This window comes from Hemiscyllium ocellatum, chromosome 2 (genome assembly GCF_020745735.1).
Source record: "Hemiscyllium ocellatum isolate sHemOce1 chromosome 2, sHemOce1.pat.X.cur, whole genome shotgun sequence".
NCBI classification, from domain to species: Eukaryota; Metazoa; Chordata; class Chondrichthyes; order Orectolobiformes; family Hemiscylliidae; genus Hemiscyllium; species Hemiscyllium ocellatum.
This window is the reverse complement of record NC_083402.1, coordinates 42,792,538-42,813,922: the sequence shown is the minus strand read 5'-3', so window position 1 is coordinate 42,813,922 and position 21,385 is coordinate 42,792,538. Positions and strand designations below refer to the sequence as shown.

The following is a 21,385-nucleotide window of genomic DNA, read 5'->3' as shown; positions in this document are numbered from 1 at the left end:
GATGAAGGGCTTATGCTCGAAACGTCGAATTCCCTATTCCTGTGATGCTGCCTGGCCTGCTGTGCTTTGACCAGCAACACATTTTCAGCTGTGACTACACCATAGGCCTTCTTACAAGCTCTATCCACCTGAGTGGCAACTTTCAAAGAGCTATGAACATAGACCCCAAGATCCCTCTGCTCCTCCGCCTTACTAAGAACTCTACCGTTAACTCTGTATTTCACAATCTTATTTGTCCTTCCAAAATGGACAACCTCGCACTTGACAGGGTTGAATTCCATCTGCCACTCCTCAGCCCAGCTCTGCATCATATCTAAGTCCCTTTGCAGCTGACAACAGCCCTCCTCACTATCCACAACTCCACCAATCTTCGTATCGTCTGTAAATTTACTGACCCACCCATCGACTCCCTCTTCCAAGTCATTAATAAAAATTACAAACAGCAGAGGACCCAGAACTGATCCCTGCAGAACTCCACTTGTAACTGGGCTCCAGGCTGAACACTTACCATCTACCACCACTCTGACTTTGACCGGTTAGCCAGTTCTCTATCCAACTGGCCATATTTCCCACTATCCCATGCCTCCTGACTTTCCGCATAAGTCTACCATGGGGAACCTTATCAAATGTCTTGCTAAAATCCACGTACATTACATCCACTGCTCTACCCTCATCCACATGCTTGGTCACCTCCTCAAAAAATTCAATAAGACTTGTAAGGCAAGACCTACCCCTCACAAATCCGTGCTGGCTGTCCCTAATCAAGCAGTGTCTTTCCAGATACTCGTAAATCCTACCTCTCAGTACCCTTTTCAATACTTTGCCTACCACCGAAGTAAGACTAACTGGCCTGTAATTCTTGGGGTTATCCCTATTCCCCTTTTTGAACAGGGGCACAACATTCGCCACTCTCCAGTCCCCTGGTACCACCCTCGTTGACAGTGAAGACGAAAAGATCATTGCCAACGGCTCTGCAATTTCCTCTCTTGCTTCCCACAAAATCCTAGGATATATCCCGTCAGGCCCGGGGGACTTGTCTATCGTCAAGTTTTTCAAAATGTCCAACATATCTTCCTTCCTAACAAGTATCTCCTCTAGCTTACCAGTCCGTTTCATACTCTCCTCTTCAACAATACGGACCCTCTCATTTGTAAATACTGAAGAAAAGTACTCATTCAAGACCTCTCCTACCTCTTCCGACTCAATACACAGTTTCCCACTACTGTCCTTGATCGGACCTACCCTCGTTCTCGTCATTCTCATGTTTCTCACAAAAGCATAAAAGGCCTTGGGGTTATCCTTGATCCTACCCACCAAAGATTTTTCATGCCCTCTCTTAACTCTCCTAAACTCTTTCTTCAGCTCCCTCCTGGCTATCCTGTATCCCTCCAACGCTCTGTCTGAACCTTGTTTCCTCAACCTTACGTAAGCCGCCTTCTTCCTCTTTACTAGACATTCAACCTCCCTCGTCAACCAAGGTTCCCTCACACGACCATCTCTTTCCTGCCTGACCGGTACATACATATCAAGGACACGTGGTATCTGTTCCTTGAAAAAGTTCCACATTTCAATGACATCCTTCCCTGACAGCCTATGCTTCCAACTTATGCTCCTCAGATCCTGTCTTGCAGCATTGTATTTACCCTTCCCCCAATTGTAAAACCTACCCTGTTGCACGCACCTATCTCTCTCCATAACCAAGGTGAAAGTCACAGAACTGTGGTCACCATCACCAAAATGCTCACCCACCAACAAGTCCATCACTTGTCCCAGTTCGTTACTGAGTACCAAATCCAATATGGCCTCCCCTCTGGTCGGACAATCTACATCCTGAGTTAGAAAAGCTTCCTGGACACACTGTACAAACACCGCCCCGTCCAATCTACTTGATCTAAAGAGCTTCCAATCAATATTTGGGAAGTTGAAATCGCCCATGACTACTATTACGATCCAAGGTAGGATATCAACCCAGATCTTCTGACCCAGAATCAACATTGATTTAGCCCACCTGGTGTATAGTTTCCAATTCTTGGCACCACAACTTTGGAAAGATGTGAATTCTTTGAAGGTGCAAAGGAATTTACTAGAATGGTTCTAAGAATGAAGTATTAGAGCCACAAAGATTGCCTGAAGAAGCTGGCATCATGCTTTGAAAATAAAAGTGTCAAAAGAGGTTTGATAGAGGTGTTTAAAATCACGAAGGGGTGTCTTGTGACATAGTGGTAGTTTGCCTATCTCTGAGCTAGGAGATCTGGGTTCAAGTCCCATTCACTCTAAAGCTGTGTACTAACACCTCTGAACAAGTTAATTTGATTAGATTAGATTACCTACAGCATGGAAACGGGCCCTTCGGCCCAACACTAACCCTCCGAAGAATAACCCCCCCCCCCCCCCGACCCATTTCCCCATATCTACCCCTGACTAATGCACCTAACACGATGGGCAATTTAGTATGGCCAATCCATCCTGACCTGCACATCTTTGAACTGTGGGAGGAAACCCGAGCACCTAGAGGAAACCCACGCAGACGTGTGGAGAATGTGCAAACTCCACACAGACAGTCACCTAAGGCTGGAAATGAACCCAGGTCCCTATTGCTGTGAGACAGCAGTGCTAACCGCTGAGCCACCCATGTTAAAATCAAGAAAAAATAAAGAGCATCTACTCTAATTGGCTCAGTGGCCATTAACCAATGGATATAAATTGAGTGCTTTGCAAAAGGACTGGAGACAACATGAGGAAAAGCACTTGTGTATATCAGGTGGTTACAGTTTGGAATGCACTGACTGATGGGATGGAGGATACTCATTCATTCATAGTCTTCACAGGAAATTGGATAAATTCTTGGAGAAAGAAAAATTGTTGGACTGGGCAGGGTAATGTTTGCTTTTTGAAAGAGCTGTTAGACCACATGGCTATTTTCAGTGCTGCACTATATAATTCTACATAATTAGAATGCAGATATATATTTTGCATTATACCCATTAGTGGGCGGCACGGTGGCACAGTGGTTAGCACTGCTGCCTCACAGCGCCTGAAGACCCGGGTTCAATTCCCGACTCAGGCGACTGACTGTGTGGAGTTTGCACATTCTCCCCGTGTCTGCGTGGGTTTCCTCCGGGTGCTCCGGTTTCCTCCCACAGTCCAAAGATGTGCGGGTCAGGTGAATTGGCCATGCTAAAATTGCCCGTAGTGTTAGGTAAGGGGTAAATATAAGGGTATGGGTATGGGTGGGTTGCGCTTCGGCGGGTCGGTGTGGACTTGTTGGGCCGAAGGGCCTGTTTCCACACTGTAAGTAATCTAAGACAATCTAATCTAACTTACAGACAAATAAAACTGAGAAAATTGGTCATGCTTATGGTCCTTTCTTACTCCAAATTTTAATGAACCTATTTTTCTGTATATTCAATGCAACTTCCTTAGAATCGTTCGACAATGCAGAAATATAGTACGTCTGTTGCTGCAAGAGGGCTGATTCATGCTAACAAAGCTAGAGCTCGAGCTAATTGTAAAGGAGGAGCTGGCTTCAAACCTTTACACAAACCACAGTGGCTCTCAATAAGTAAAAAGGTAAGTGTGGATGTTGTTTAGCTGACTAACACTTATCAATTCTGGTAGTGATTTATTATCCAGATACTATTTGGTCAGTTGGGTTAAGTCTCTGTGGAATGTGAAGGTGCAATCCAGCAGGAATGTACTTGTTGCAACAATTCTATTTAATGAATTCCTTGGTTATGTTACTTCATGTTAGATTGCAATTACATGTTTTTATGCATAAAATATCTGTCTTTCTGTTGTTCCAGTATAAAGAAAACTGTCTTGCAGCCAAAGGACTTTTTTCAAATTTCTGTTTGGCACCATATTGCCTTCAGACCCAGCTATTGCCATATCTTGCTCTATTAACAAATCCCATGAGAAACCAAGGTAAGAAGCTGAATATTAATGGGGTAGTGAAACTTTGTTTTCAGCAATACATAATTTGATGCAGAGGTTGTACCAACCGAGCATATCAGTTGTTGCATATGTCTATTTGAGGAAATTTGTCCCTTTTGTTATTTTAATTGCCATTTATAACTTTCAAACCAAAATCTTCAGAAACAGGAGGGTGCATGTGTTTTTTTTATATTGTGTTGCTTGCAGAGTCTTTTAATTTGAGACTAAGAGTGGAGATGAGTCTAAATGCAGAAAGGACTTCCACTCAGACAGGTTGGGTTTTCTCACAGGATTATGTCCATCTCAGTTCTGCGTTTTTGTATGCAGGTGAAACACAAGATTTTATGTGCCGAAAATCCACCACCTCTACTGGGAGCTTTAAGGCACCATATTTAAATGCTGCCTTTTCCCAGCTGTCTTCTATTAGTTGGTCAATATTTCTGCATAATAATATACTACCTCCAACACCATGAGTTTATTAAATAGCCTAATGTGCGGTACCTTTTATCGATGCTTTCTGGAAATCCAAATATATTGCATTTCCTGTTTTCTTCATTATCTATCCTACGTGTTACCACCTCAAATTCTAAATTTGTCAGGCCTGGTTTCCACTTTGTGACTATGCTGACTATGTTTGATCATATTATACATTTTTAAATGTTCTGCCATTTCATCTAAGACTCTGAACATCTGTTATTGAGAGAATGTTCAGTTATTGTCCTATAATTAGTCATTTTGTGTTTCCTTCCCATTTTAAATACAGGTGTCCAGTTGCAATTTTTCAATCCTCTGATTTTTCCAGAAGCTAAAGATTATTGGAATATTATTATCAGTTCTTTCACTGTCCCTGTAGCTAGTTCATGTAATATACTAGGATGCGTCCCATTAGGCCTAGTTGTAGCAGTTTTAAGAACTGCTATCACAATCTACACTATGATTAAATCACCCGTATGACCCTAATCACTTTTACATGTCCCATTATCATCTGATCATCTGAATTCTTCTCAATCCCATGAAATAGCTACTGACAGGGAGGCTATGGGCTATAGCTGCCATTGTTGTCTTCCCTTTTTTTTATTTTTTTACATCCACCCTTATGATGATGCATCTTTTGACCCCAGGTGTCTCATTCAGTAGTACTTATTTCTTCCTGTACACTCAATGCTATCTCCTCTTCTCTCTTTCCACGCCCCCTCCCCACCCCACCCCCAATCCTTTGCTTCTTGCCTGTCCTTTCGAAAAGTCACTTACCCCTGAATATTTGTTCCCAGTTTTGATCTCTTTGTGACCATGATTTCATTATTGTATCCATTCACACCTACTTTGTTATTCATTCATTTACTTTCTTTGGAATATTACAAGCATTCAGAGCCATTAATTTTGTCTTTTTAGCATGTTTTCCTCTCTAGACCCCATTTGCTGTTGTTTTTCTCTTTGTACACTGTCCCTTCCTGACCCTAGCTGCAGATCTGCCTGCAGGAGGATGGATGATGTACATGGTTGAATTCCTAGTCATGTCAAGATGTCCCTGGCATTGCATTTCCCTTATCCACAAGTAGTTGCAAAGCCTTTATTACATCCTAACTCAGCAGAGCACTTGACAACATTGAAGATCCTCTTCTTGCCCTGCATTCACATGTGCAGCTGTAGGCCCTTGAGCCCCATGTCTTGGTTCCATTAGGTTGTTATTTCTCCTCCCTTTCCTCCTTTGATTTGACTTGCTATTGACTGACTCATGTACCTTGGTACAGTGAGAAGCTTTGTTTTTGGTGCAGTACAGGCAGATCATGTCATACAAGGTGCATTAGGGTAATAGAACAGAGAGAAGAATCCCTTGTTTTGGCTGCAGAGAAGGCGCACAAAGAGTGAGGTACATTTTAAATTTAAAATTTGAGCAGTCCATTTAGACGTCTGATAACAACGGGGAAGAAGCTGTTAGTGTATTGAAGCTTTTGTATCTTTTGCCCAATGGAAGAGATTATAACTGGGATGAGAAGGGTCTTTGATTACATTGGCTGCCTTCCTGTGGCAGCAAGAAGTTAAGGTTGAGTTAGTGGATGGAAAGCTGGCTTGCATGACGGACTGGGCTGTGTTCACAACCCTCTGTAGTTTCTTGCGGTCCTGGGCAAGAGCAGTTGCCATACCAAGCCATGATGCACCCAGATAGAATGCTTTTCATTCTGCATCTATAAAAATTGGTAAGCATTTTTATGAACATGCTGAATTTCCTTCTGAGGAAGTAGAGGCATTGCTGTGCATCAACATGGATGGATTTGGACAGATTGTTAGTGATCATCACTCCTACAAACTTGACACTCTCTCAACCATCTCCACCTCGGCACCGCTGGGGTATGCCCTTCACCTTGCTTCCTGAAGTCAATGACTGGCTCTCTCAATTTGCTGATGTTGAGGGAGAGATTGTTATCTCTTCCCCTTCCAGCCACAACCACACAATAACCACATGATACATCTGTTTTGGCACGGAAGTACTGATCTGTGAAGTTATAGTAGAATAATTGTTTCCATGTCAAATGTTTGCCAAGTTGGAAAGTTGATTTGCAGACATTTCATCCCTTGTCTAAGTGCCATCTTCAGTACTTTGGCACCTCCTGTGAAGCACTGCTGAACTGTCTTATGGAATTTATTTGGTTTGTTCATGCAACTTCCGGTTGCCAGTTCTGGTTGTTCATTGTTGTCGCTGGTATATTGGGTCGAGGTCTGTGCTTTTGTTGGAGTCAGTGGATGAGTGCCATGCTTCTAGAAATTCACTGGCTGTCCTCTGGCTAATCCGATGATCATTGTGTTGTCCCAGTCGAATTTGTGGTCCTTGTCATCTTGTACCTGCATTAGAATGTACATTCAGAAGTAACGGACTAACCAAAGAGACGCACAGCAGTCAGACAAACGATTGCATCCTTACGAACAAAGAAAATACAAATGAACAACTTCAACACCAAAGAGAGAAAATTCCAAAAAACAGTCAAAAATGACACGAGTGTAATCATAATACCAGTGGGCAAGGGCAGTAATCATGGACAAGACTGAATACATTCAGAAAGCAGAGAAACTACTTACAGATACCAGCACCTACCTACAGAGAGAGTGTGACCCCATGCCACAGCTGACCAATAGAATAAACACACACTACAGAGTCTATAAAAAACAGGACTAATATCCAGTGTGGACCGACAAAGGATGAAACCAGAAAGCAGCAACACCCAAGATTTTGCGGATTACCCAAAGCACACAAACAAGATATATCACTTAGACCCATAGTGGCACTCATTGAGTCATAGAGATGTACAGCATGGAAACAGACCCTTTGGTCCAACTCGTCCATGCCGACCAGATACCACAACCCAATCTAGTCTCATTTGCCAACACCCGGCCCATATCCCTCCAAACCCTTCCTATTCGTATACCCATCTAAATGCCTCTTCAATGTTGCAATTGTACCAACCTCCTCCACATCCTCTGGCAGCTCATTCCATACACATACCACCCTCTGCATGAAAAAGTTGCCCTTAGGTCTCTTTTTATATCTTTCCCCTCTCACCCTAAACCTATGCCCTCTAGTTCTGGACTCCCCGACCCCAGCGAGGGACTTTGTCTATTTGTCCTATCCATGCCCCTCATAATTTTGTAAACCTCTATAAGGTTGCCCCTCAGCCTCCGACTCTCCAGCCTGTTCAGCCTCTCCCTATAGCTCAAATCCTCCAAACCTGGCAACATCCAATTGTAAATCTTTTCTGAACCCTTTCAAACTTCACAACATCTTTCCGATAGGATGGAGACCAGAATTGCATGCAATATTCCAGCAGTGGCCTAACCAATGTCCTGTACAGCTGCAACATGATCTTCCCAACTCCTGTACTCAATACTCTGACCAATAAAGAAAAGCATAACAAACGCCGCCTTCACTGTCCTATCTACCTGTGACTCCACTTTCAAGGAGCTATGAACCTGCACTCCAAGGTCTTTGTTCAGCAATACTCCCTAGGACCTTACCATTAAGTGTATACATCCTGCTAAGATTTGCTTTCCCAAAATACAGCACCCCGCATTTATCTGAATTAAACTCCATCTGCCACTTGTCAGCCCATTGGCCCATCTAGTCCAGATCCTGTTGTAATCTGAGGTAACCCTCTTCGCTGTCCACTACCCCTCCAATTTTGGTGTCATTTGCAAACTCACTAACTGTACCTGTTATGCTCGCATCCAAATCATTTATGTAAATGACAAAAAGTAGAGGACCCAGCACTGATCCTTGTGGCACTCCACTGGTCACAGACCTCCAGTCTGATAAACAACCCTCCACCATCACCCTCTGTCTCTGAGCCAGTTCTGTATCCAAATGGCTAGTTCTCCCTGTATTCTGAGAGATCTAACCTTGCTAATCAGTCTCCCATGGGGAACCTTGTCGAACGCCTTACTGAAGTCCATATAGATCACATTTACTGCTCTGCCCTCCTCAATCTTCTTTGTTATTTCTTCAAAAAACTCAATCAAGTTTGTGAGACATTTCCCACAAGGGAAATTTCCCACAAAGCCGTGTTGACTATCCCTAATCGGTTCTTGCTTTTCCAAATACATGTACATCCTGTCCCTCAAAAGAACTTCAACAAAAACTAAAATGTCTTATCAGGGGATCCAAACACTCCATACAATCATCACAGGAATTTCTAGACAACATCAAGACCATAAACGTAGACATGGACGAAACAATGGTCTCATTCGATGTGATGGCACTGGTCACTTCAGTTGACAGAACTGTAGTCAGAGAGACAATAGCCACCTCCTGGACAAGCAGAACAGACAACACCATGAGGAACCTCTCAAGAACTGCATGCTGAAACTACTAGACCTGTGCTAGACGACATCCTTCACTTCACATTCAACAGCCAAATATATGAACAGATCAATGGAACACCGATGGGCTTTGCATCACTGCTTCTGCTAGAAGCCCAGAGATGGCTAAGATTGGAACAAACAACACTCCTATAAATCCAACCCAAACTCTGGATCAGATACATGGATAACACTTTTTTGTTATCATTAAGTGAAGAGAAATTGAGAGCACACACCGCATATCAACACAGTGCTCACAGGGATCAGATTTACGAGAGAGGAGAAAACCAACTATCAACTCCCATTCCTGGATGTGATGGTGGAAAGAACACAATGGTGAATGCACCACAAAAGTGTACGGAAAGCCCCATACGCTGACTCGGTGCTGCACTACATCAGCAACCACCTGAACACATACAAGAGAAGCTGTATTAGGACCCTGTTCAAAAGAACTCCAACACACTGCAGCACTCCCAAGCTACGAAGAAGAAGAATGCCTCTGCCTCTACAGACTATTCACTAAGAACGATATCCATGCAACTTCGTCCACAGATGCCAAACAGACAAACAGGGGACAAAACATCTGCAAATCAACTTCTCAGCTCAGTGAACGTACAACTGGCACCTGAACTACAAATCTTTATGCAAATCTTGAATGGTTTCCATTTGAGATCTTGACAAATTCAGTATTCCCTTTGGACCCTTATCAGGCAGTTTTTGTTTTGGGTAAAAGCGTACCATACAGAATGGTCTCCATGACTGGTTTTCCCTTTTCTCACTCTGCCATGTGCCAGAAATTTATTGTCTGGTTCTTTACATTGTGCTGTTTGCCACCTGCATGGAAGATAATCTGACTCTTAGTTGGATGTTGGTGTGTGAAGCTGTAAGAGTTCTTGTTATTTATTCACAGGGTGTAGACATCTCTAGTTAGGCCAGCATTTATTGCCAATCTCTATTTGTTTAGAGAGCAGTTACAAATCAACCACATTACAGTGAGCCTCTCCAGGTCAGGGTGACAGATTTACTTCCCTCAAGGACATCAGTGAACCAGATGAGTTTTCTGACAATTAACAGTGGTTTCATGGTCATCATTAGACCCTTAATTCCAGATTCCTTATTCAATTAAAATTCCATCATCTACAATGACAATATTTGAACATCTGTCCCCAGAACACTAGCTGAGTTTTTAATTAATAGTCTAGTGATAATACCACTAGACCATTACCTGTCCTTGTATATCTTTTATTCTGCAGAGTGTACTTCCCTTCAGCACCAAGTCCTTAACTGAGAGCTTGTGCTATGGTGCTTCCTAAGTTTGTGTTTCATTTCCAGCAGTTGGGTGTGTGTGTGTTATGCAGGAACGTGTACAAACAGGAATGGGCCTCTCTCATTTGAACTGCACATTGTGTAGTCTTTATTTTAAAATCCATTTTAGAGAAAATGTGGTTGTAAACATTTCCTTCCAGCTGTTGACTCTCTGTCTTCCCCACTCTATCATGCTCTCTCACTGAACACAGCCCAACCGCCAATACCTGTAGCTGCTTTATCACTTCCTCTTTCATGCCTCTTTTCCCCCATAACTGTCGGTCATTTCACAATTTCCCACATTTTCCTATTCTTCCTGATCCCATTGTTATGTTTAGTCTTATGTTTACACTACACCTTATTCATTTCACCACCTGTCTTCCCTCTGCAACATGCCTCATTACCTCATTGAGTTCCCCATACTTGATATGCAACTTCCCTTTTGTCGTTATCATCGTGACTCTTCCCTCTTCACCTGAATTAAATCTCTCTCTTCCCCAGAAAACATACAGTGCCCATGAGAACAGCCCCCTTTTAAGTTCATTCCTTCCTGTTCCTTTACCTTAGCTCACTTTTTTTTTGAATCCTCTTTTTATTTCAAACAATCTTACTTATCCACAATATTGGCAGGTCTGGCAGGTTCACCTGAGGCTAAAAACCTTTTAAATACAACAATCCAGACTGTTTCTGTCTCTGTGTCTGGCTGAAACTTCTCAGGAGCTCATTGGTACAGAGATATTTTACCTGTTGTACTCTCTACTTTTGGTGCAAAAAACAAACAGCGTGGTTATGAAACAGCCAAGTAATAGAAAAGGTTTGTATTCGGGAGCTTGGAGGAAGAAGTCGACCCCGCCAGGTTCACACCACCTATTGTGTTTGTCAATATATATCCCGTTTTTATCTAAAGAGATTGCGTCATAAACATAATTCTAATTGGCTAAGGGTGTAATTGTGTATTCATGACATGCTAATGAATGCAAAGACATTCCGTTACCATCAAGGCATCAAGGTCAGGAAGTCCTCCCTGCATGAAAGGTTCTGAGGGCAGCAAACTTTTACCCACTGGGAAACTGAATTTTTTTATTTGCTCATGAGATGTGGGCATCGCAGACTAAGCCAGCATTTTGAAGGTGGTGTTCAGAAATAGTGTAGTGTGTCTTGTAGGTGGTACACACTGTTGCTATTGTCCGTTGCTGGTGAAGAGACTGAATATGGAAGGTGATGCATGTGATGCCATTCAAGTGGGTCGATATGACCCAGATGGTGTCAGTGTTGTTGGAGCTGCACTTATCCAGGCATGTTGACAATATTGCATTACACTTTGAACTTGTGCCCTCTTGGCAGTGAACAGATATTGGGAAGATGAGGTGTGTTATGAGCTGCAGAATTCCCAGCTTTTGTAGCCACAGTATTTGTGTTCATGCAATATTCATCAATAGTAATAGTAATACCATTGAATATCGAGGGATAACTGTTAAATATTCTCTTACTGGATTGGTCATTGTTTGGCACTTGTTTGAATGTTACTTACCACTTAATAGTTGATTTGCTGAATGTTGTTCAACTCTTGCTACGTATAGACATGGATTGCTTCAGTATTTGAGGCATCATGAATGTAACAGAATATTGCAATTGTCAGCAAGCACCTGAACTTCTGGGAAGGTCACTGATGGAGCAACTGAAAATGGTTAAATCCAGGACACGAGCCTGAGGAACTCCTTTGCTGCAGGACACCAGTGTTGATAGCTGAACCGCAAAGACCATAGCTGAAACCCCCACTCCCATTTCCACTGACTTCAGTTTTGCAAATACTCCTTGATGCCATTCTTCAATTGCTGTAATGATGTCAAAGACAGTCACTCCTACATTGTTCTGACATTCTTTTGCCCATGTTTGGACCGAGATTGTATTTAGGGCAGGAACTGAGTTACCCTGGCAGTGTAACTCTGATGCCGATGTCGCTGTTGTACTGGAAAAGCTTGGTTAAAGACACAGTTAGGTTTGAAGCCCATGCCTTCAGTATTATCACTGGTGTTTTATCAGGACCTGGTAAGCTTTGCAGCATCCAGTGGGTTAATATTGCCTGGAGTGAACTAAATTATATCAAGACTGGCATATGAACTTTAGGAATCTCTGGAGAAGGCTGAGATGGATTTACCACTCTCTGAAGATGGATGCAAATCTACCTCCTATTAATCATTCAATTGTCCACCAATGTTCATGACTGGATATGGTAGGACTATAAGACGAGGGATCTGATCAGTCCATTGTGGGATTGTTCATCCCTGTCTGATGCTAATTACAGAATGACCTGTATGTCAAACTGTGAACTGTAACTTACCAAGTTGATACCACATGTACAGGTATGCCTGTAGTTGCTTCTGGCATGCCTTCCTGTTTTCTTTTTTTGAATGGGGGTTGTTCTCATAACTTGACGCTGGCGTGGATGATGTACTGGGCCTGAGGTTACAGATTGTGGTTGAAAACAAGTCTGTAGATGCTGTTAGCTGGCAATGCCTCATGGATGGCCAGTTTTTCAGTTTGCTAGATCAGTTTGTAATTTTCCCATTTAATTTGGTGGTTATACCACACAAGATAATTGGAAGTATCCTCATGGATTAAAATGAGAATTGGTCTGCACAAGAATTGTGCTGGAGTCACTTCTACCTGGTGGAAAATGCGACATGTATATTGGTGAGGAATGAGCTTGAGTATATTATTTCTTCTTGGTTTTCTTGTCAACTGCTACAGAACCAGTCTGGCAGCTATGCCCTTCAAGACTCAACCAACCCAGTCAGTAGTTGACATTCATGCCCCTCACCCAGAGTACAATATGTACTCCTCATCCTTCAATGCTTCCTCCAAATAGTGGTCAACATGGATAACTGATGGCTTTTACCCAAAATGTTGATTTTCCTGCTCCTTGGATGCTGCCTGGCCTGCTGTGCTTTTCCAGCACCACACTCGACTCTAAGCTCCAGCATCTGCAGTCCTTACTTTCGCCTGCTGAGTTATTAGTCATGGGATGACAGTAAGCGACTATCGGGGAGTTTCTCTGCCCATGTTTGAACTGTTAACCTAAGTTATGAAGTCTGAAGTAAACATTGATTATTCTCGGAACAACTCCTTCCTGACTGTCATCACCTCTGGTCGGTCTACTTTACCAGTGGGACAGGACATAGCCATTGATAGTGATGTCTGAGACATAGTTGTACTCCTGATGTGATAAATTACAGACAATATTAGGCTTGACTAACATGTGGGATAGCTCTTTCAATTTTGGTACAAGGCTCAGATGTTAGTGAGGAAGATTTTTCAGCACCCAGGTTGACGCCAGATAGTCCAATAAAAGTTTTATTTCTTTGTTTTGACTTTGTAACATTTTAGTACAACATAGAAATGTCATTTTGCCCTTTTTAAGCCTACTCTTGGTGTATACATGGAATGGGCTTCCAGAGAAAGTGGTTGAGGCAGGTACAATAGCAACATGTAAAAAAAAAATTTGGAATAGATAAATAGGTGGGAAGGGTTTCGAGGGATATGGACCAAATGTGGACGATTGGAACTAGCTGAGTGGGCACCATAGTCAGTATAGACCAGTTTGGGCAGAAGGGCCTGTTTCCATGCTGTCTCTATGACTCTGCCATTTATTATGATTTATGGCGAATTCTCTGACTATGATCTTAAAATAATGCCATGTTCTCAATTTCTACCGAGATTCTTTGTCTTTAATATCTAAAGGTTTATCAGTTTATTTACTGACTTGGCTTTTGAAACCTTCTGTGATAAACAATTCCAAAGGTTCACTACCCTTTGATGACATTTTTTCTTCATTTTCAGTCTGATATGGTTTATCCCATATCCTGAGGTTGTTCCCTGGTTCAAGACTCCCCAGACTTATCAAAAGCCTTCTGAAAATCCAAATAGACCACATCCACAAGTTCTCTTTTATCTATACTCATTAAAATCTCAAAGATTCCAGTAGATTTGTTCAGCAGATTTCCCTTTCATTAACTTTTGATGACTTTGCCCAATCCTGTTAATGATTTTCAAGTGTTCTGGTATCATGTCGTTTACAATACTCTAGATTTTTTTCCTCAAAGTGGCTTGCTACGCCATTTGAGAAAGCAGTTAAGATTCAGCCATATTGCTGTGAGTCTAGATGACATGTAGACTAGACCAGGTAAAGATGGCAGATTTCCTTCCCCAAAATATATTTGTGAACGGAGTAGTTACATTGTCACCATATAAGGCTAGTTTTTGGTAGTCCCAGGTTTTATTGAATTCAGTGTCACCGTCTACCATTTGAGTCCCATATCTTCAGGGCATTTTAAAGCAAAATATTGTGGATGCAGGAAGACTGAAATAAAACCAAAAACTGCTGGAAAAACTCAATGGGACTGGCAGTATCTGCTGAGAGACCAGGTTTTTCTCAGTTCTGAAGACAATTCCTGTCAGACTCAACACATTAACTTTGTTTCTCTCTCCACAAGTGCTGTCCGACTACCTGGATTTCTCCATCGTTTTTGTTTTTATCCTCAAATGATTAGCCTTGGCTCTGGATTAGTCTAAAGACATTATAGCCAAACCAATTTGCCACCCACCTAGTTAAGTTCTCCTACTCATCTTCTATGCCCACCAGATCTTTGAAAATATTTGGTAATGTCCTGCACCTAATTAATTGAGTAGGACTTTTCTTTTCAGTGTTGGTTTAAGCGACCAGACTCTGCTGTCTACATCTTGTCTTGAAACTAATTTTGATTTAGCAAGGTAAGAGATTAGTGAACATTCACCATATTCTGTAATGATTATTTGTCCATAAATTATTTCCAATGATGAAATGCAAGCTGCAGGATAGATACTGAAACTGTCTAATGCAGACTGTCAATCCTATATGTGACAGGAAGGTTCACATTTTGACTATAACAAGTTTGTAAATAGAATTATTTTGTTACTGATGTGATTTGAGTTGATCCTTGCAGTTCTTTCTTGCTCTGCTTTTGTGTTTGACCTGTGAACATGAAATGGTGTTTTGTTTAGTTCCCCAAAATAAACCACAGAACTTTCTTTGGTAAATTAGAAACCTGAAATCTGTTTCAGTACCTTCCATACGAGCAGTACTTTCAAGAAAATGCAGCAGAAATAAAAATCAACTTGTGATAAATTAAAGTAGAGCAAGATCCCTATTTGCACTTTGGTGACTGCAGTTTTATGACATTACATTTTTTTTTGAATCTATGCTACATTTACAAAATTGTTTTCTGTTTTGCTTACAGCCCAAATTAATTTTATCCAAGATGTAGGAAGGTTTCCTTTCAAGAGATACTCTACAAGGTATGTAGGAATTTCTCTCCCAGTATAATATCTTGGGTCTTTCAATTTACACAGTTCTCCTGTATTGTCGTAGTTGCATTCCAGCAAAACTTCACTTAATAGAAAATTGCTTAATGTGGCCCATGGGAAAAGTGGGGTTATGAGCAGACCAGCAAAAAAAATCACTCGTGCTCTCTCAAAAATCACCCAAAAGTTCTGGATGTAGGTTTGCTCGCTGAGCTGAAAGGTTCATTTCCAGATGTTTCGTCACCCAACTAGGTAACATCTTCAGTGGGCCTCAGGTGAAGCACTGTACATGATACCTGCTTACTATTTATATGTTTGGATTTCTTTGATTTGGTTATGCCATTTCCTGTTTTTTTTTCCAGGTGTTGTAGATAGAGTTCTGGTTGGAATGCAATGCTTCTAGGAATTTTCATGCATGTCTCTGTTTGGCTTGTCCGAGGATGGATGTGTTGTGCCAGTCGAAGTGGTGTCCTTCCTTATCTGTATGTGAGGCTACTAGCGAGAGATGGTCATGTCATCTTGTGGCTAGTTGATGTTCATGTATCCTGGTGGCTAGTTTTCTGCCTGTTCGTCCAATGTAGTGTTTGTTACAGTCCTTGCACAGTATTTTGTAAATGACATTTAGTTTGGCTTGTTGCCTGTATAGGGTCTTTCAAGTTCATGAGCTGATTTTTGTGGCTAACCCACCAACGCACTAAAGCAGCACCCAAACAAATAAATAGCAGGAATTTTCAGCATTGCTTTGCTTTGCATGAGGTCCACTGAAGATGTTACCTAGTAGGGTGACGAAATGTCTGGAAATGAACCTTTCAGCTCAGCGAGCACACCTACATCCAAAACCTCAACCTGAGCTACAAATCTTCTCAAAACACACTGAGAAGAAACTTGTCATGCGCAGAACAGCAAAAAGATTGGCACCAATGTTGCACATGTGCAAACACCTCATTCACAGAATGTTAAGGACACCAGCACATATACAAAATGACGCAGAGATATCAGCCTGCACACTGATGCACACTGATGCATGCACAGAATGAAGTGCACAAACCGATTCCCGCTGGAATCGCGCTATTGCCAACAGAGGTAAGCATTCTCCAAAATACCATCCCCTAATTTTTCAGCGATTGTTATAGCCAAATCACACCACTGAAACATACATTATCTGAGAAATACCTGAGTAGGTTATTGCCTATTGTTCTGTAATTTTTATCTTTAGGGGGTTAAAACTGAATTACATAATTTTTATTGCTTGAGATAAATTGAGGAGGGGAGAAGGTGCTGAATTCTAATTATTTGTGATGGTTTTAATTGCTCGTGAATAAAAACTTAAATTCAAGTTATGAAGATTATTTTGGGCCAGTCTGACATTCCAGTTTGTTTCTCCTTTGCAAGTGCTGGCTTAAAATGTACTTAGGTTCACAAGCAATGCAGAAAGGACAAAAAAAAGTGCAAATGTTTAACTGCTCTTATTACTAAATGTTTTTACCTATTGCATATATACTTTGTAATCATCAATATTTTCAGTACCAGGAATATTGTGTTCTGCTGTCATGTAAGAAAAAATGCAGCTAAAAATGTGAAAGCTATTGCAAATAATTCTCAAAGCTGCATTGGTATAAATTTTGAAGTAATAGTCCATGGACATTCTCCTAAAGTACAGAACAGATTTGACCTGACCTTTTCCTTAAAGATTATTTAAGTTTTCAAAATGTTTGTTTGAAAGGCTCTTGAATAAAGCAGGCTCCTCTGCCTTGACTGCCAATGGAAAGCTGCAACAAGTATAGAAAGCTGCTCTACAAGAAACTCAACCACACAGCAGCTGATAAATTAAGTCAGTGGTGGACCTTGCAGCACTACTGGGATGTCTTTAATCTGTACTGCAGAGCTTTGTGCTGAAAAGAAACAACAATGGCTCCATGAATGGAAAAATCTCCCTTATATATCAGTCTAGGAATTAAAGAGACTCGTGATCCTTAAATGAAAAATACATATTATATACACATTAAAATGTATCTATGTATCATCCATCTAACATTTAAAAAATGGTCTGTTAACACTGCTGAGAACAAATACTTTCACATCACACTTCATATTTGAATGTTTCAGTGTCTCCAGCTGCTAACTGGAACCTACCACAAACTAGTTTAAGGTTTTGCTAAGTTAGGGTTCTGATATATATCATTACCTGTAGCAGTCTTAGCATTTATTTCAAAAATGCAGGGCAACTGTGCTTTGTGATCTGAAATCTAATCTAAATTGAAACTTCAGTGAAGTAATGTTGCATGATCCGAGTCCCTTAGAGTCAGAGATGTAAAGATCGGAAACAGACCCTTTGGTCCGACTCGTCCATGCTGACCAGATATCCTAAATAAATCTTGTCCCTTTTGCCAGCATTTGGCCCATCTCCCTCTAAACCTTTTCCTATTCATATACTCATCTTTTAAATGCTGTAATTTCACCAGCTTCTACCGCCTCCTCTAGCGGTTCATTCCACACATGCACCACCCTCTGCGTGAAAAAGTTGCCCTTTGGGTGCCTTGTTAAATCTTTCCCCTCTCTCCTTAAACCTAGGCCCTCTAGTTTTGGACTCACCCACCCGGGGGAAAATAACTTGCCTATTTACCCAATCCAATTCCCTCATGATTTTATAAACTTCTGTAAGGTCACCCCTCAGTCAATGACGCTCCGGGGAAAACAGCCCCAGCCTATTCAGTCTCTCTCTATAGCTCAGAACCTTCAACCCTGGCAACATCCTTTAAATCTTTTCTGAACCCTTTTACATTTTGCAACATTCTTCCCACAGCAAGTGGCCTCACTGTTTCTTGGCTGCAGTGTAAATGTAGTTTGCAACGATGCATTCTCCTGTCCTTGTGAAAACTATTTTTCAGTTAGCTTACTGTGAAGCACATCACAGGAAATTTGTTCTCTAGTTTTAAAAGGGGGAATTGAAGATCAAAATATTACTTGGGTTCATATCTTGGAAGATCTGTCTTTAAGCAGAAGAGTGTTGTATTTGTATTGTGCAACTGGACTGTTTCAGCCGAAAGGAATGGTAGATATAATCATTTGAAGCTGACAGTGAGGCACCAGAAAGTTATGGGTCCATTTTGTTTTGATGCTTGACAGTAACTGGATCAATGCTGAAGAGATGTTTTCAGTGGGTACAAGCTACCAGTCGAACTTTGTTAATTGCCATGTTGCATGAATTATAATCTTTTACTTAATTTACGACTTGAAGTTTTTAGTGCTAAGAGTTCACTTTATATTTGCATTAGCAATGGCTCATTGTAAATGTTGTGAAGTCTTACACAATGTGTCACTATTCAATGGTTGCAACATTCATGAAATGCTGTCACTTAACATTTTTGCTTTTGGATTTTTTTTTCAGGTTAACTTTGGAAACTTTAACAGATAAGGATCCAGGTATTCTGGAGTTAGAAAATGAAGACGACTCTGCCCAGTCTCCGTCATTAACACATGTTCAGGCAACAGCAACATCAGAAACGCAGACATTGTGTTCAACCAGCAATGCAAGTCAGTCTGGTGCAGGAGATCTACCAAGTAGCCAACCACAACCGACCATAATGCAATCCTTCCAAAAAGAAGATGAAGAATTGATGATAGAGGAATACGATAGTGACTAACATAGCTGTTTTGGTCTAAGTTGAGTCTATAAATATTTATTTTTTTAGATTTATTCAATCTGGTTAAGTATCGGATCCAAACATATTTCATTAATGAAAGTGTTTCTGGAACCATGGTAACTAGGAGCAGTTTTTGAAAATCTGTACAAGTGAAATAATGTTTGTCTGAGCACATAGAGTTTTGGAATTATTGGAAAATATTCCATATCTCCATTGTCTAGCATGCTAAAACTTACTAAGACCTGCATATTTTCAGAAAACTCAATGGAACCATTTGCTTCCATTATTGTACCAAAGGAATCTATTTGTTATGCAAACTGTGTACAGAAATTGATTTCACCTTTGCTAAATATTCACACATATGTAAAATCCTTTCTCTTAATTGCATCTTCATTAATGTTAGACACAAATCTTTGGCCTTCACTTTACTGAGCCTGTTTACCAACCGTGCTTTCTATCAAAAGTTTAGAGATTGTGTATTTCGAAAAAAATAGTCTAGAAATGAGGATGAAGTTCCTGAATTAAAATATAAATTATATTTATACTTGACAATGTTTTTGATAAACAAGAGGCCGTAAATCCCTTGTACAGCAATCTGAGCCTAATAACACTGAATTATTTATGTTGAAATATGATGTATACTTCACCATTTTTATTATTTGGTTGTAGCATTCACAACATTAGCGGTTCATGGTCCATGACTTTGCTCCATTTTATTAATACATTAAACCTTTTATTGAACACAGCAATATTTTTGGTTTACAATATTTTCAGTTATTTTGTAGTAAACAATTCTAAATGCCTTATTGTCAATCACATTTTGTAATTAAGTCTAATTATTGTTCGTATTTTAAAATGGAATTGTTAAAATTTGCTAACTTCATTAACCTTTTCCACACATTTTTATGATCACAAAGTGAGCTACATCACAATGCATGTTATTATTGTGAACCTTCACGTGTATTGATGTGACATTACTTAGACATTCAATCGGGAATCAAAATGTAAATGATCCTATTTTATAATTATCAAAACAACGGACAACCGAGGAACTAACTTAGTCTGCTGAAGAACTAAAGTATCATGTGATGCATTTTAAACATTCATGAGTTCGGAGTAAGAGGATAGAACTAAAATCTTTAATGCACAGCATAATTGCTGTGGAATTCAGAACCAGAAAACACTATTGAGGTAGACAGTGTAAATATGTTCACAATGTAATTAGTTGCTTTCCAGAGAACCATTAGTTTATAATGAGAAGGGGAATAAATGGCTGGTCTTTTATTTCACATTTTTGACCAACTTTCCCTTTTTTTTTTCCCCCTACACCTCCCCAGCCTCTATACATTTTAATTCCATATTTATCCAAATCTTTTAAAAATAAATAAAATTTAGTTTTGAATCTTAGAGAACAGAAACAAACTGTATGGCTTATCTAATGCATCAAGGAGTTTGAAAGACCTAATCAAATACTTCAACTTCCCTGCCTTTTCTTTATAACCCAGCAATTTTCTTTGCTTCAAGTATTTATTCACAAGCTTATTGAAAATCACAATTGCATCTGCTGCTTCCACCCTTTTTGTGGGCTGCATTCCAAATCATGTCATTAATCCTTAAAGAAAATTCTCTTTGCCCCACTTAATTTAAACCTGTGTGACTGTGACCTACCACACTTCTGCCATTGAAACAGTTTATCATCTTTATTAAGTGCTTCAATTTTTAACACCTCTGTTGAATCTTAACTCAAGAGATCTATCTCCAGTTGTCTAGTTTCTCCATGTAGCTGAAGTTCCTTATCTCCCACCACTATTCTAGTAAATTTCTTCACATCCTTGACATGCAAATTTGTGTGTACCCGAAATTGAACAAAATACTTCTGTTTAGGCCTGACCAGTGGTTTTTCATGGTTGAGCATAATCTCATGCCTGCATTTATGAAGCCCAATATCTCATGGTTTTTTAAAACATTTTAAAAACTTGTCTTGCTGCCTATATAGTCTATATGCAATTTCCTAGGTCACACTATTCCTGAACCCATTGAAAATTTACTACTTACTTTGCTGTGGAGAATGAGGAGAGGAAACAAAGTGTTTCATTGTAACCCTTCATTGCATTAAATTTTTACCTGCCATGAATGTGCATTTTACTGATCTATGTCCTGCTGAAGTGTAATTATCCTCGCTGTTCCTTACTTTCTGATATTCGTATCATCTACCAACTTTGAAATTATGCTGCATGGTTAGTTTGTGTGAGCTGAGCAACGGAGTTGCTCACTTAGAAAAAGCTTTGAAACTTTAAAGATTGCCAGTTTAAGAT

The 21,385-nt window shown here is 40.4% G+C and overlaps 1 protein-coding gene across 3 annotated transcripts in view; it reads left to right on the top strand.

Annotated features, from left to right (window-relative positions):
• The window catches only part of rad17 (RAD17 checkpoint clamp loader component), a 63,261-nt gene extending 43,418 nt beyond the window's left edge, over positions 1–19,843 (top strand). For all 3 annotated transcript variants that reach the window (XM_060843911.1, XM_060843919.1, XM_060843927.1), the window contains exons 14-17: positions 3,424–3,570; positions 3,804–3,924; positions 15,363–15,420; positions 18,815–19,843. In XM_060843911.1, the coding sequence (XP_060699894.1) occupies positions 3,424–3,570; positions 3,804–3,924; positions 15,363–15,420; positions 18,815–19,070 (582 nt within the window). In that variant the 3' untranslated portion in view covers positions 19,071–19,843. The remainder of the gene's footprint in view (positions 1–3,423; positions 3,571–3,803; positions 3,925–15,362; positions 15,421–18,814) is intronic.
• Positions 19,844–21,385: the final 1,542 nt, after the last annotated feature.